General features: G+C 50.9%; 6 protein-coding genes across 6 annotated transcripts; 5 read left to right on the forward strand and 1 right to left on the reverse strand.

Annotated features, from left to right (window-relative positions):
• Nucleotides 1-286: 286 nt before the first annotated feature.
• On the forward strand, nt 287-853 carry N7469_002196 (uncharacterized protein; the record flags this gene model as incomplete). The annotated part of the gene is made up of 1 exon (XM_056641116.1): nt 287-853. One exon carries the CDS (start codon nt 287-289, stop codon nt 851-853), a length of 567 nt encoding a protein of 188 aa, XP_056503610.1.
• A 445-nt stretch (nt 854-1,298) lies between these two features.
• Nucleotides 1,299-2,399, forward strand: N7469_002197 (uncharacterized protein; the record flags this gene model as incomplete). The annotated part of the gene is made up of 1 exon (XM_056641117.1): nt 1,299-2,399. The coding sequence occupies one exon, from the start codon at nt 1,299-1,301 to the stop codon at nt 2,397-2,399; it is 1,101 nt and encodes a 366-aa protein (XP_056503611.1).
• Nucleotides 2,400-3,307: 908 nt separating this feature from the next.
• N7469_002198 (uncharacterized protein) lies at nt 3,308-3,755 on the reverse strand (the record flags this gene model as incomplete). The annotated part of the gene is made up of 2 exons (XM_056641118.1): nt 3,308-3,457; nt 3,510-3,755. The coding sequence occupies 2 exons, from the start codon at nt 3,753-3,755 to the stop codon at nt 3,308-3,310; spliced, it is 396 nt and encodes a 131-aa protein (XP_056503612.1).
• An 899-nt stretch (nt 3,756-4,654) lies between these two features.
• On the forward strand, nt 4,655-7,014 carry N7469_002199 (uncharacterized protein; the record flags this gene model as incomplete). Its single annotated transcript, XM_056641119.1, has 4 exons — nt 4,655-4,863; nt 4,911-5,886; nt 5,940-6,642; nt 6,704-7,014. The coding sequence occupies 4 exons, from the start codon at nt 4,655-4,657 to the stop codon at nt 7,012-7,014; spliced, it is 2,199 nt and encodes a 732-aa protein (XP_056503613.1).
• A 545-nt stretch (nt 7,015-7,559) lies between these two features.
• Nucleotides 7,560-9,414, forward strand: N7469_002200 (ankyrin repeat domain-containing protein; the record flags this gene model as incomplete). Its single annotated transcript, XM_056641120.1, has 4 exons — nt 7,560-7,562; nt 7,612-8,703; nt 8,780-9,233; nt 9,281-9,414. 4 exons carry the CDS (start codon nt 7,560-7,562, stop codon nt 9,412-9,414), a joined length of 1,683 nt encoding a protein of 560 aa, XP_056503614.1.
• Nucleotides 9,415-10,415: 1,001 nt separating this feature from the next.
• Nucleotides 10,416-11,100, forward strand: N7469_002201 (uncharacterized protein; the record flags this gene model as incomplete). Its single annotated transcript, XM_056641121.1, has 2 exons — nt 10,416-10,443; nt 10,502-11,100. The coding sequence occupies 2 exons, from the start codon at nt 10,416-10,418 to the stop codon at nt 11,098-11,100; spliced, it is 627 nt and encodes a 208-aa protein (XP_056503615.1).
• Between the last annotated feature and the right edge of the window lie 1,148 nt (nt 11,101-12,248).

Raw genomic sequence — 12,248 nt, forward strand, 5'->3', positions numbered from 1 at the left:
GCGTCTTCCACTACGGAAGAGTGCTCGCTGGACCTGCTTTCCCCGAGTTCTTCTGTCATGGACAAGCGTTTATCTATACAGTCCTCTAGCCATTTGCGACTTGTCCTTGTCCGAGTACATACCATTTCATTCTTTACCTCTTTCAAGGAGTCAAGGACGCTACCTATCCCAAATTCACCAGTACGGGTACGCCTTAATACTGTTCCTCCACCGAAGACAGTCAAGGTAGTCCAGAGGTTGAAGCCAAATTCCATCTGGGATAGCATCGATCAATGCGATCTGCAGGATGGACAATGGCAAAGATGCAAACCGATACGGCGACCATTCGGGGCTGCGAGAAAAGCTTCTGGAACAGTTTCAGCCGCTTCAAGAAAAGCTTTGCTCCGCCTTGGAGGATTTGCAGGACCTATTAACCCAATTCCGAAAAAATACGAGCCTTGCGGGTATCTTTGACGCCCCGATGATCAGCGTCCAGCTCATGAAAGGAGTCGATGCTCTTTTTGGCTCTCCCAGCCCAAAGATTGTTCAGCGTGGACAAAACACCATGCAGAAACCGATCAGCTGGCCGGATATCGTCACGGCAAGCAACTGCAAGATTGAGAACAAAGAAGCCGGCATCTTTCATTACCATCTCGATGATGTGGAAGCCATTGCCGAGCTGTCTGAGTTCCAGCATAGTATAGTCCTTTCTGGACTACTCCAGAAGTTGACACAGCCTTGGTCCTACAAGAGAGATGTCCAGACAGAGCTATATACACTATCATCGATAGCCGATACAGCTGGCCTCTCAATCCAGCTTGCATCAAGAAGTGAGTTCGCCCAAGTCACATCTGGCATAGGAAATATTCCCTGACTGACTGACAAATGCCTGGATTACAGTCCTCGAAGTCAACAAAAAGATAATCGGACAAGCTGATCAGCGAAGCCGGGTGCTCCGGGACCTTTTGAAGCAATGGAAGGAGCCACTATCCTATCGAGGGCCATTGAGCCTAATTTCGGGAAAAGCTCAGCGTCAACATTGCTCAGGACATGCGGAAGGCCCTGTTAGAGGAGGATCATACAGGGCAGCATCTTCAAACAACAAAGAGCCCAAGAGGCCGCGTCTAACGTGGACCGAGAGGAAATGGCGAAGTCCCCTTATCCAAACGCTGACCAGGGGGCGACTCTATCACAGGAAAACAGCACTGGCTACCCGTAAAAGAGTGCATAGATCGGCCGGACCAGTCGGCATGGGAATGCACCGGACGAACATGCTACATCGTCGTTTATGCCGACGAGTGACCCTCTCCGGCCAACCAATGCCATCCTCTACAATCTCATCTGTCCACGCTCAGAGCACCAAAGACCAGCAAAGAACCTGCCTGGAAAATCCTGATCCACAGGTAGAGAATATTTTCCACACCCGCCTGTCTGGTAGGCCCAGTGAGAACAGCGAGAATTGCAGGAAACCCGGTGCGGAAGCGAACAAGGAAGGGGCCAATACCCGGCTCGAAGTGCAGTATAGCCCCTGTGAACTAGGATGGAATACCGAAAACCCATCCAATGTGGTGCTGGGGGTTATGCCAAATGGTCATGACCTATTGACAGCGAGGCCCGCACCCATGGGAAGTCAGGCCCATCTGGTGTCCGAAAAGCCAGCGGCCAGTGGCCGCACTGGCCCATCCGATGGGGATGGTGGACACGCGAAAGCACCGTTAGGAACGACATTGATCACATCACCAAGGAACAACGCGGACCTCCCCTCACTCGGTAGCACAATAACCGACAAGTGTCATCCTGTGCCGACCTCTGACAGCATTCCAGTGACCGTTCGAAACCTTTCCTCTATCGAGGCCTCCAGCTGCATTAAGGACACTGTCTACCAAGGTCCTGGCGGGATCAACCTGATAGACGGGATACCGTCGTCTCCGACCGGTAGTCTGGATATTCCACCTAACTTGATGGGCGGCGAAAGAAAAGACGTGGCAGTGACTATAGAACCCACCCAGGCCCCGACCCTGAAGACCCAATGGAGTAAGTGCCTGAGCCGAGCCCTAGAGCCCATGAGAGCTGACAGAGAACAAGCTAAATCCCGGAATCGCCGGTGGGCGACAGAGGACCTGGAACGTTTGCCGTTCTGGTTCATGGACAGGGCACATCTGACCGAAGATGAAATTGAAGCTGCATTCCGGGTGGACTTTCAACATGAGAGAAGCTTTAGAGCAATCCATGCTGCTTTCAAAAGACAAATGAGAATCGCCCACGAGGCAAGCCACGTGAACACGGCTGGAGGTCGTGGGCCAAATACTCATTCCCCTGTGAGCTATTCTGTCACAGCTAATAGCATCAGACCTCCGATATCACAAACTGGATCTGGTCCACCGAATGATTCTCAAGGTACACCCCCAGAAGGTATGTAATTCACACAAGACCCATCGCTCTAATATTATGGTTCTGGACTCGCTGAGCTCGTACATTTACTGTATATACCCTAAAGGAGAGATCATCCGAAAAGGACTGGCTGACTTTGGGATTGCTTCCTCTTATCTAGCCTCCACGCCAGAAGAGTTTCCAGTGATGGCTGGATATCCGGACAATATCGAGATATCTTCAGACAGGGCAGACCTGACTCGAAGCCCCTCCACAATCTCGTACCGGGCTAATTCTGCAGAAAATACGCCATTCTCTCCATCCTTTTATGACCATGGCAAATGAGCTGCCATTCTCTTGCTCGATACAGATGTTTTTGTTTCTATTTCGGCTCCAAATTCTCGGTTTTTGTTTTTATTTATTTCTTTTACTTACGCTTTTGCCTTTTATATTTTGTTGGGTATACTCACTTGCTCACAACGTTCGTGCAAGTTCTCTTTTCACTCTAGAGAGACATAGTTCGTGTAATTGCTTCTAGCACCGGAGCTTTCCTTTCCTTTTCTTCTCTCCTCTTCTCCTTATTTTTGTGCTGAGAAGCTCAAGTACAAGACGATTGCAGTTCTGTAATTAGAAGATTCCTCTGTACGCGAAACTCTCGGATTTAACATTATGTGACTTCTAGACAGGCTTACTACAATACAGTACACCTAAGGTAAATCAATACAAAGCGCGTACTGCTACTTTGCATAGCGGTAAAATAATCAAGCGAACAATGATATCATTGGTATTCTGCTTCTGAACGGACGCACAACGGACCGTCTGACCATGCATCGAGCTGAGACTGACTTTAACCAGGATCCAATTCATGACCGTACCACACAGATCGTCCAATCCCGCCTTTTGAATCGCGAATGGTTAGACAAACTTCAATAAGGGCTTATCTAGGATACAACCTGGTTTAAGAAGACAAATCCTCCTCGCTGACCTCATACCTATGCGGTATTTCTCGTTCCCATGATTGCCACAAAATCAAATACTGTATCGCTGAAATTCCGTCCTCGGAGACTAGGCGAGAGGCAACAGCACTAATGGGGATTTTGTTTCCAACCTGGTTGCTCGTGTTAGCTGCAACGCCACAAAAGATCTCATGGCTTACTTACGGCACTCGAGACGTCGTGATCACCCATGGTGTCCTGAATGCAGGGAATGCTAGGCCCCAGCGACTCGTCCTCTGAGTAGGAAGTCTCATCGCTTTCCGATGCGACAAAATTGCGATCCTCACTCGTTTCCGAAATGCCATCCCCTGTAGTAGCGGAGTCGGCATCCTCCTCTTCCATGTCCAAGCCACCGTAGTTTGATATCATTTCCAAGAGATCATTGTCGCTGTCACTTGTTTCGGTCGCCATTTGCGCAATTTCGTGGTATTAAAGATTGGATGTGACGATTTCTCTAGAAATTGTCGCAATTTATAGAAACCATCCAAGTAATATGCATGATATATACTCGGCCGCGGACGTTTGAGGGAATATGGCGGAGACTGGTGAATCACATATGACAGAGCTCCAATGCATTGAGGAATTGTGGTGAGACTTAGCCATTATGTGCTCCTGTTTAACTCGATAGTTACACGATGTTTTCTCATCTCCTGTCACTGACCATTGTAACGGTTGTTCCGTTGGGGTGTTCACGTCGTCCGTGGTTGGCCAGATTGTGTATGACAAATCGTCCCCATCAACGCGGGCTAAACCATTTCAACGCGTCGGCCAGCACACGATTCACTCAGTTAATACTCTCCTATGATCGACACCGTCGATCACTTTCTACATGGCGAGGAACAGTTCAGATGCTGTAGACTTCAAGCCAACACTGAGTTGAAGCAAACTCGATCCTTGTCAACTATTCGGGCATTCGGGCATCACTGGTGACAACGTTGAGGATCGACGGCTACGATGCATTCACCAGGCCACATTGGCCACAAGGCTAGGATTGCGGATGTCCCACCTGTGATTAAAGTCCTCATGCCCTGGAAAAAGGCGCAGAATTTTATCAAGAGACGAAATATCTGTGACAAGGTCCGAGATTAACTTGTTCAGAGATTGAATCGGATGGGATGACGTTGTACTGAGCCACACCATTGGTGGGGTTTGCACTCAAACTCTCCGCTCGTTCTATCTCGACATGATGCTGTTGATTACCGTTTCCAGCTGGTGGGATGCATCAGCTGTTGGGGCTCAAAATACTGACGGACGGCATATAAATAGTCGACCAAGAGTCAGCCTTCTAGAGGCACGTCCTGCACAAGGACATGGCCACTCGCATGAACGTTGAGGCCAGCGACGATGGCGGCGAAATGATGGCGGCGAACCAGCAGCTAGATCGCGAGCTCCTTCAGAGCCAGCAAAGCACATCTCCAGCCATTGTGCACTCGCAGCGCATGATCTCGCTCGGAATCTCGCCTCATTACGTGAGTCACTGGACCATTGCCGATGCCTTTCGGGAATTATATCAGAATTGGTATGTGTGCGAACGCCTTGTGTAGTCATGTTGCTAAATCTGATCAGGAAGGATGCCATCTTGGAACGCTTCCAACTCGATCGACTCGCTTTCCGGCCATACTTTGAGGACGCCCGTGACCATTTTGCGGTCGTGGTTCCCGACCCGACAGACATCGATGGTCGCCGGTCCCTGGGATGCATCAAGTACGATAAGAAATCGAATCGGGTCACGCTGGCGAACGCCTGCATGCAATTGCCCGTTGAGGCTCTCGAGTTGGGGTTTACCACGAAGACTGGCCAGGACCACCTCGCGGGATCCCACGGCGAAGGACTCAAGCTGGCAGCGGTGGCGCTGTCGCGGGATGGGTACAGCTTGCAAGTGGTGGCGAGCCGGTGTTCCTGGTGTTTTCATCTGTGCGAGACACGGGGATCTCTCTGTTGTACCGTGACCCCATCACACCCATCTGGCGTTTTCGAGACGGATGGGGCTGAGGATCTGGCTGAACTGCGCTTCCGGAACGAGCGGGATGTTGCCGTGCTGATCAGTCCCGGACGCGCTACCCAAGGTCGATCAGTGTCGCCAGAGGAATTCCTCGATTGGCTGCAGATATCGTTGGAAATCCGCGGCCTCACTTACCCATCCTCGGTTGTTGAGACAAGCGAAGGGGATTTGCTTTTTGACCCATGTCTGCACGGGAGAATCTATGCTCATGGAGTGCTGCTGCCAGAAACAAACTGGACGCACTCATTTCGACTTGGGTATCACTTTCCCCGAGGGAAAACCACGCGCGATCGGCAGTGGCGGATGGACCGACATGGAGTGGCAGGGCGAGTGTGCCGGATCTGGGAGTCCGCACTTCAAGTGCACGAAGAATTGCTTCTCCCCGTATATGTCGGTCTTCTCCGGAAGAAACCGGCGCCAATGGACGTGGATATGGCAGCTGACCTGCTGTTGCCGTCGACAGCTTCTTGCATCTGGAAGTTTTTACGAGACGAGTCCCAGGGCAAGAAATTCTTCCATTGCGAAACAGCCGGGGCTCAGGTATGTCGGAAGTCCAAATCCTTGTCACTTGCCACAAACTAACGCTAATTTAGGAATTCGCGATGATACGTGAAATGATTGGGAAGCGGCCGGCCCGGCTACCCCAGGAGCTGTGGCGCTTGTTGCGGTCGACTACACGCATCTGCCGCGCCGAGGAAGAACTGTCGAAGCTTTTCCGGAATGCCCAGGTCTGCAAGGCCCCGGACACTATCTTCTCCAGAACTGTGCAGAAGGCCTTGCGCGCCTGTCTAGCCCTAATCGATTCGATGCGGGGGATTCATGTGGTTTATGTTCGAGGGGTCGAGTGCCGGGCAGAGGTGCTGTATGATGCCCAGGAACGCACGTTGAAGATCCACCGCCGATGGCTGGACTTCGAGGCGATCCATCAGCAACCGTCATGTCGACATTGGATCCCCCGTGGCCCGAAAAAGGGAAATGGCAAGCATGAACCTTTCTTTTGTGGCCATGTCGTCGAGGAACTTTTATCCCTCTGCATTTCTTCGGTGTTTGGGCCTCTGACAACCCCCCGAGTCACCGAGATGAAATACATGCGCCATATCCGACGTCTACTCCGGCACATGCCCCATCAGGTAATCATCACCGCGGCTCCCGCAGAGCATGGCTTGATCGTCACCTGGGAAGACGAAGGAACAGAATCATTCCGGAAGCACAGCCTCGGTGGGGCGGCGTATCACGTTATACTCCACGACGAAAGTTGTACTCACATGGAGCGAGAACTCCTCCACTCGGACTCTGGTATGCCTCGCTCAATCATTACCGCAATGAAATGTAATCAGATTCTGACCTTGCTCTTTAGTTGTAGAAAAATCGAAGATCGCAGTCTGTGGGTGCCGCCAGCAATTCGTTCCACAGCGTCGGAGACATTGCGTGTTTGCGGATTTGGACGACATGAAAAAATACTACGCCATGGTCTCACTCAATGAGAGGTCTGCATTCTTCGGGCTGGTATCGGAACCTGTTTCTCCACATCCCAAAACTGTGAATGGGCACTGGCCGGTTGTCTGTGAACAGAGCCCAGCGGGCTTATTGAGTACGCCAAACATCGAGGTGCAGGTGACTTCATCTACGCCTGAACCGAGAAGCAAAAGGGCAAAGCATGTCAGGTAAGCAGACTGCGAATCTTGTTTCCAGTTACCACTTACCACATTCAGATTTCTTCAACAAGTCTGTCAGTAGCATTACACGGCCAGCGACAGTTATGAACCGGCCCACGTAATATTCCACCGCAATAGATATTTATACCGCAGGAAATTGGTGGCGGATGACACATACATTGCAAGGTCTACTGTACAATAAACCACTAAACTCGTTTCACTCTGACATTTTCAAGGACAAGCCGGATTTTGGCCTAGTGGTAGTTAATGTCTTGCGCATACCTGTAGAAAATTACCAGCACTCGGCACTCCTACAAATCATATCTGCGATCCTGGGAGCATGAATAGTGCCGTGGCGACGATCTGTCCTACAAGACTCATTCATCGAGACGCATTCCTGTGGAATGCATAGTCTTGATAGATCTAGGAACCACGACTGCCACGTAGAAGCCGCACGAAGGAGATGTATAATGCCATCGGACTGCCCTTCACGAGATCAATGCAACACTCTACGCGCCCTACTCTTGCTCTTTGCATGTCCGCAGCCCCAGCTTCACCATGGTTCGTAACAGACATCATCCACCTCGCGATTGGATACTAAACTAGACAGCCCCATCTGCGAAGTTTACCGAACGAAGTTTTACACCGAGTTGCGGCAAGACTTGAGTGCAACGAGGTATTTGCTCTCGCTGGATCATGTCGAAATCTCTATACCAGACTCCAGCCGCCCATTGTAGCTGCCAACATCCAATGTCACAACAGCAATTTACTCGGCTTCGCCGCCATGCACAACGATAGGGACCTCGCCGAGAGCCTTCTGGAGCACGGGGCAAATGTCAATGCATTCTACCAGGGTAAGACCCCGGTGATGAGGGCTCTCGAATACTCCTCTTATGATGTATTGCAGCTGCTTCTGGCGAGCTCGGCACTGGATATCAATCTCCAAAACCGGGCGCAAGAGAGCGCGCTGTGGTATGCCATCACATATGGAACTTGCGCTGTGCTGCGAAGCCTGCTACAGGTCCCGAATCTGAAGATTGATCTCCCACATAGAAGAGGCAGAACGGCACTCCATCTCGCGGTTTGGTGGGGCAAGACGGAGCTGGCGCACTTACTCCTCTCCAGCGGCAGCGATCCCTTTTTTGTAGATGACTGTGGCAAGTCGCCGCGTGCATGGGCATGGCGCATCGGCCGGCCATCCATGAAGTGGATTTTTGTCAGTGGACGGGACGGAGGGCCATCACTCTCGTTCTACAGGCCAGCGGCCGGCTATCAGAGGGGCGATCACAATGAGCTCCCGCTCCACCAAGCGGTGGCTCATGGGTCTGCAGATGCTATCAAACTCCTTCTGGCGCAGAAAAACCCAGCCCTGGAGGCCCATGATCAGAACGGAGACACTCCTCTTCATCTTGCCGTTCGATGCCGACGCCTGGAGGCGATGGAGGCGCTGCTGGACCACCCGCAGGTCAATATCAACTGTCGAGACAGAGACGACAATACACCCCTCTGGCTATCGACATTTCTGTCGCACGACGATATGACCAAGAGGATCCTGGCCGCACAAGGCATTGATGTCAACTTTGTGGGTGGTCGTGGTCAGACCCAATCCGTCTCGACATCTCTGCACCATGTGGTCGCAAGGAGGGATACCGTCGCCCTGCGGTGGCTTCTCGAGATGCCTGGCATTGACCTCAACCTCGGCGTGGCAGGCATCTCTCCTTTTTTCGGCGGCGGCTGCGAACGGCAACATTCACGCGATGATGATGCTCTTGAACCAGGGGGGTGTGGAAATCAATGCCACAGATCTTGCAGATCCACCTCTGTGTCGTGCGGCGGAGAATGGCCACCGGGAGGCAGTACGCCTGCTAGTGCGACAGGGCGAGTCGCTTGCGGTCAACCAAAGCTCCATTGGGGCCCAAGACACTGCATTGTGTATCGCCGCCCGGGCAGGTGACTCGGAAATGGTGCGGATCTTACTACGACACCCCCAAATCGACCCCAACCAGGAGAACCGGTGGCTTCAGGACCCCTTGATGCTTGCGGTGAAGGGGAAACATATGGTCGTTGTCGACGTGCTTCAGCAAGACCGAAGGTTGCGGCACCGCAGTTTGCTGAGGTCGCTGGAATCTGCCGAGGAGGGCTTGATCCGCGAGATCCTCCAGAGTCGCGTTGACGACCTCAAGCACCGTTTCCGAGCAAAGACAGCCGCGCCATCGAAATGGAAGTTTGCTGGTTTGCTTACATGCAAATCGAAGGGTTGATGACTGACAGTCACCAAGCGATCATCAACTGCCATAGAGTTATCGCATCCGCCTCAGATTTTTGCGCGGTCCTACTTTTGCTCCCTATCTATGAATTGAGCTGGACGAAATTCAGCGATCCAGACTCGCAACAACATGAGACACCATCCTGAGAGATAGCCGGTACTTGCGGTTGGTCTACTTTATGTATCGCGATAGGATTCGCCTAACCTGTGATGATAGCAATATATTCAGCCATGCTGCCAGGCCTCTAATCCACCGTATTGGATTTCGTACACAGAATGGACACACCGCATCTTCCTCCACCGGCTGAGCGTCCCACGAAACGACAGTGTCGCTTCCATTTTTATCCCTGAGGTGATGTCGCTGTCGATCTGCATGGCATCTTCCCAGACCTTCCGATGGGCACGAGTCACATTTACAAGGTCAGGCCCTTTCTACAGTAGCAGAGATATTGGGACTCATTATTAGATTTTAGACTTTTATAGAAACGGTCGGCTCTTTGACTACCGAGGCCCAGCACATCCTCTACCGGCATTCTTCCATCGCGAGACCCCCCTCAACATGCTCGACCTCTTTCTATGTCGTTCAATCTGCCAGGCATATCCAACTCGAGCGTGAATATAGAGCGCTTTTGCAGTCAAAGAAACTGCCCAAATGCGAGAACAAGCTTCTCCGACAGCGCTGCGAAGAACAGGTGCTGCTATTGTGACTTCGTAGACAGACAGCACACGCCATCCAGGATGCTGCCTCTGAGGTTCTAGAAATGAATAGAGCGGTCTATTGCATCGACCTTCCTTGAGAGGCCGACGGCTTCGAGGATCAACATACGGGAACGATGTTTGATGGTCTTGTCTTCAATATCAAAGTGATCAACGGGGATAACCGGTGAGGTGTCGATGGGGCCATGATCAATCCACGGTGACCGTGCTAATTACTTCTTTACTCGTGGAAGATGATCTTTCAAGTCAAACCGCAACATCGCTTCTACACGCTTGATAGCATAAATCTGAGAGAAATCCTGTGCTGTCCTAGGCAAGAGGCTGTAACTAGGCTGTCCCTGGCCTTCCTCCGCTGTCTCCAGTACGAGGGCTCTCATTTCTTATCAATGGACCGCTTCTGTTCACTTCCTCTCCTTGAATCAACAAGCCCCATGGAGGTAGACGAATGGCCTCCAAGCGGTTCGTATAGCCCAAGTTTTTTATTCATACTCAGCTCGCATATACTCACTGTACGCAGACCACGATGTGGACATCGACCTCCACGCTGCTTGGCAGTCATCCGATCTCCCAGCTGTACCCCCGTGTGTTGCTACCAAACCGAGTGACATCAGAATCTTATCAATAGATTATTTGGGAACCTCAGAACCTAGCACTCACGGATCTTGTACGGTTGACTATCTCTTCCATCCAAACCTGAATAGCCACCAAGGCTTCCCGTGGACCGGGCCGGATCCTCTATCTCCCATGACCCAGGCGGACGACCTTTTTCTGTACCTGTCGGCCTTCCTCCTGCCAGAGGAGGTTACATGGGTGGAGTTTCGACTTTCGCGGCACGACGCATTTTGCGATGACTTCCTCGAAGAATACCTTTTCTTTGTGCCGCGGACCGAGACCGCTATGGGTAACCTCTGTCGCATACGCACACAAGTCCTCGATATCATCACACGATCTTGTACTGCAACTGATACGGCTCGTTTCCGGTTGTCTATATGGCCACGTCTGGACCCTATACCGTACACACAGCATTCAGAGCTATGCCTGCGTTCCACTCTACCTACCATGCCCTGTTTAGATCCAAATTTCTTCGTCAACAACATACGTGGCAACTTCCCGTGAAGCGGTGCCCCAGCGAAAGGAAGCGGGACTGTTCTGTATGGGGATTGTTACGGGGCTAGTGTATTTGAGATGGCCATATTGCAAGACAGAATGGCCCCGCTCTCGTCGTCCATACATCAGCTGATCAACCTGGAAGCGCCGTTCGTTTGACAGGGCTTTATATTGGCTGGCTGCGGAAATTTGAAAAGCCCTTCGATGGATCGTCTTGCACAACTCGAGATCCTTAGAATCTCGCTCAAAGCGTCTCCGTGCCGGCTGATGTCCCAGTAGAGGATCGCATTTGAAAAAGTGATACCCCTCGTACACGTTCTGGGGATGGGGTTGATCCATTGCTGGGGTGGGCAAGGCTGAATGGGTTCAGGGATTGATTGAGTTACAGACCCTTTGGGAGTAATAGAACATATATCTGACAATTCCCCATACGCTAGTTAGCCTTACTCATACTTGCTCTTTTCATATCAAAAGATGGGACTTTGTTCAGTGGCAAATCTGGGTGAAATGACGCTATATATGATTAGCTTACTGTAAAGATTAGCTAGTGGGAAGCTATAGGCCTAGTGCTGTTTAGATATGCTCAATTAGCACCAGACATGATTTGAGAGGATTTTTCATCTAAGTGAGTTGAAGCTACTATAGAGCAGATCGAAATCAGTTTCACTACTTTTTATTCTTCGAGAAGCTTCAAAGTCTTGGCCAGACCCACTTATATCTGTAAAGGGCCTAGCCCAGTGAGCTTTGTCTAATTAAAAGCCAGCCAAGGCTAGGGGCTACTACAAATTTGGTAAAGCCTATCTTAAATATAGCTCAAGTAAAGAAATGAATAAAAGAACAAAGTGAAACTGATTTCGAGCGGCCCTATATATTATCGTCAATCCGTTCGTGCAAATTTCATGAGGGCAAAAGCGCCATAGCTTCAAAAGAATTTATGAGGCAGCATCTGGGATGTGAACTGTTTCCCCAAATCGAGGGAGAGGTAAGGAAATATATACTGAGGGCTAAATTAGATACTGACAGGTGGTCGTAGTTCCTTGTTGGTACAGTACCAATGGATGGTGTTGAGGATACAATTCTCCCTTTCACAATGTGCCCAGTCGATAAGATATGCCAACTAATATGTGGCTAGACTGAGGATCTATAGGCATGGATCT

The sequence above is a fragment of the Penicillium citrinum genome (assembly GCF_028827155.1).
Source record: "Penicillium citrinum strain IBT 23319 chromosome Unknown utg000002l:1.0-3833315.0:1.0-3834789.0, whole genome shotgun sequence".
Taxonomy (NCBI): Eukaryota; Fungi; Ascomycota; class Eurotiomycetes; order Eurotiales; family Aspergillaceae; genus Penicillium; species Penicillium citrinum.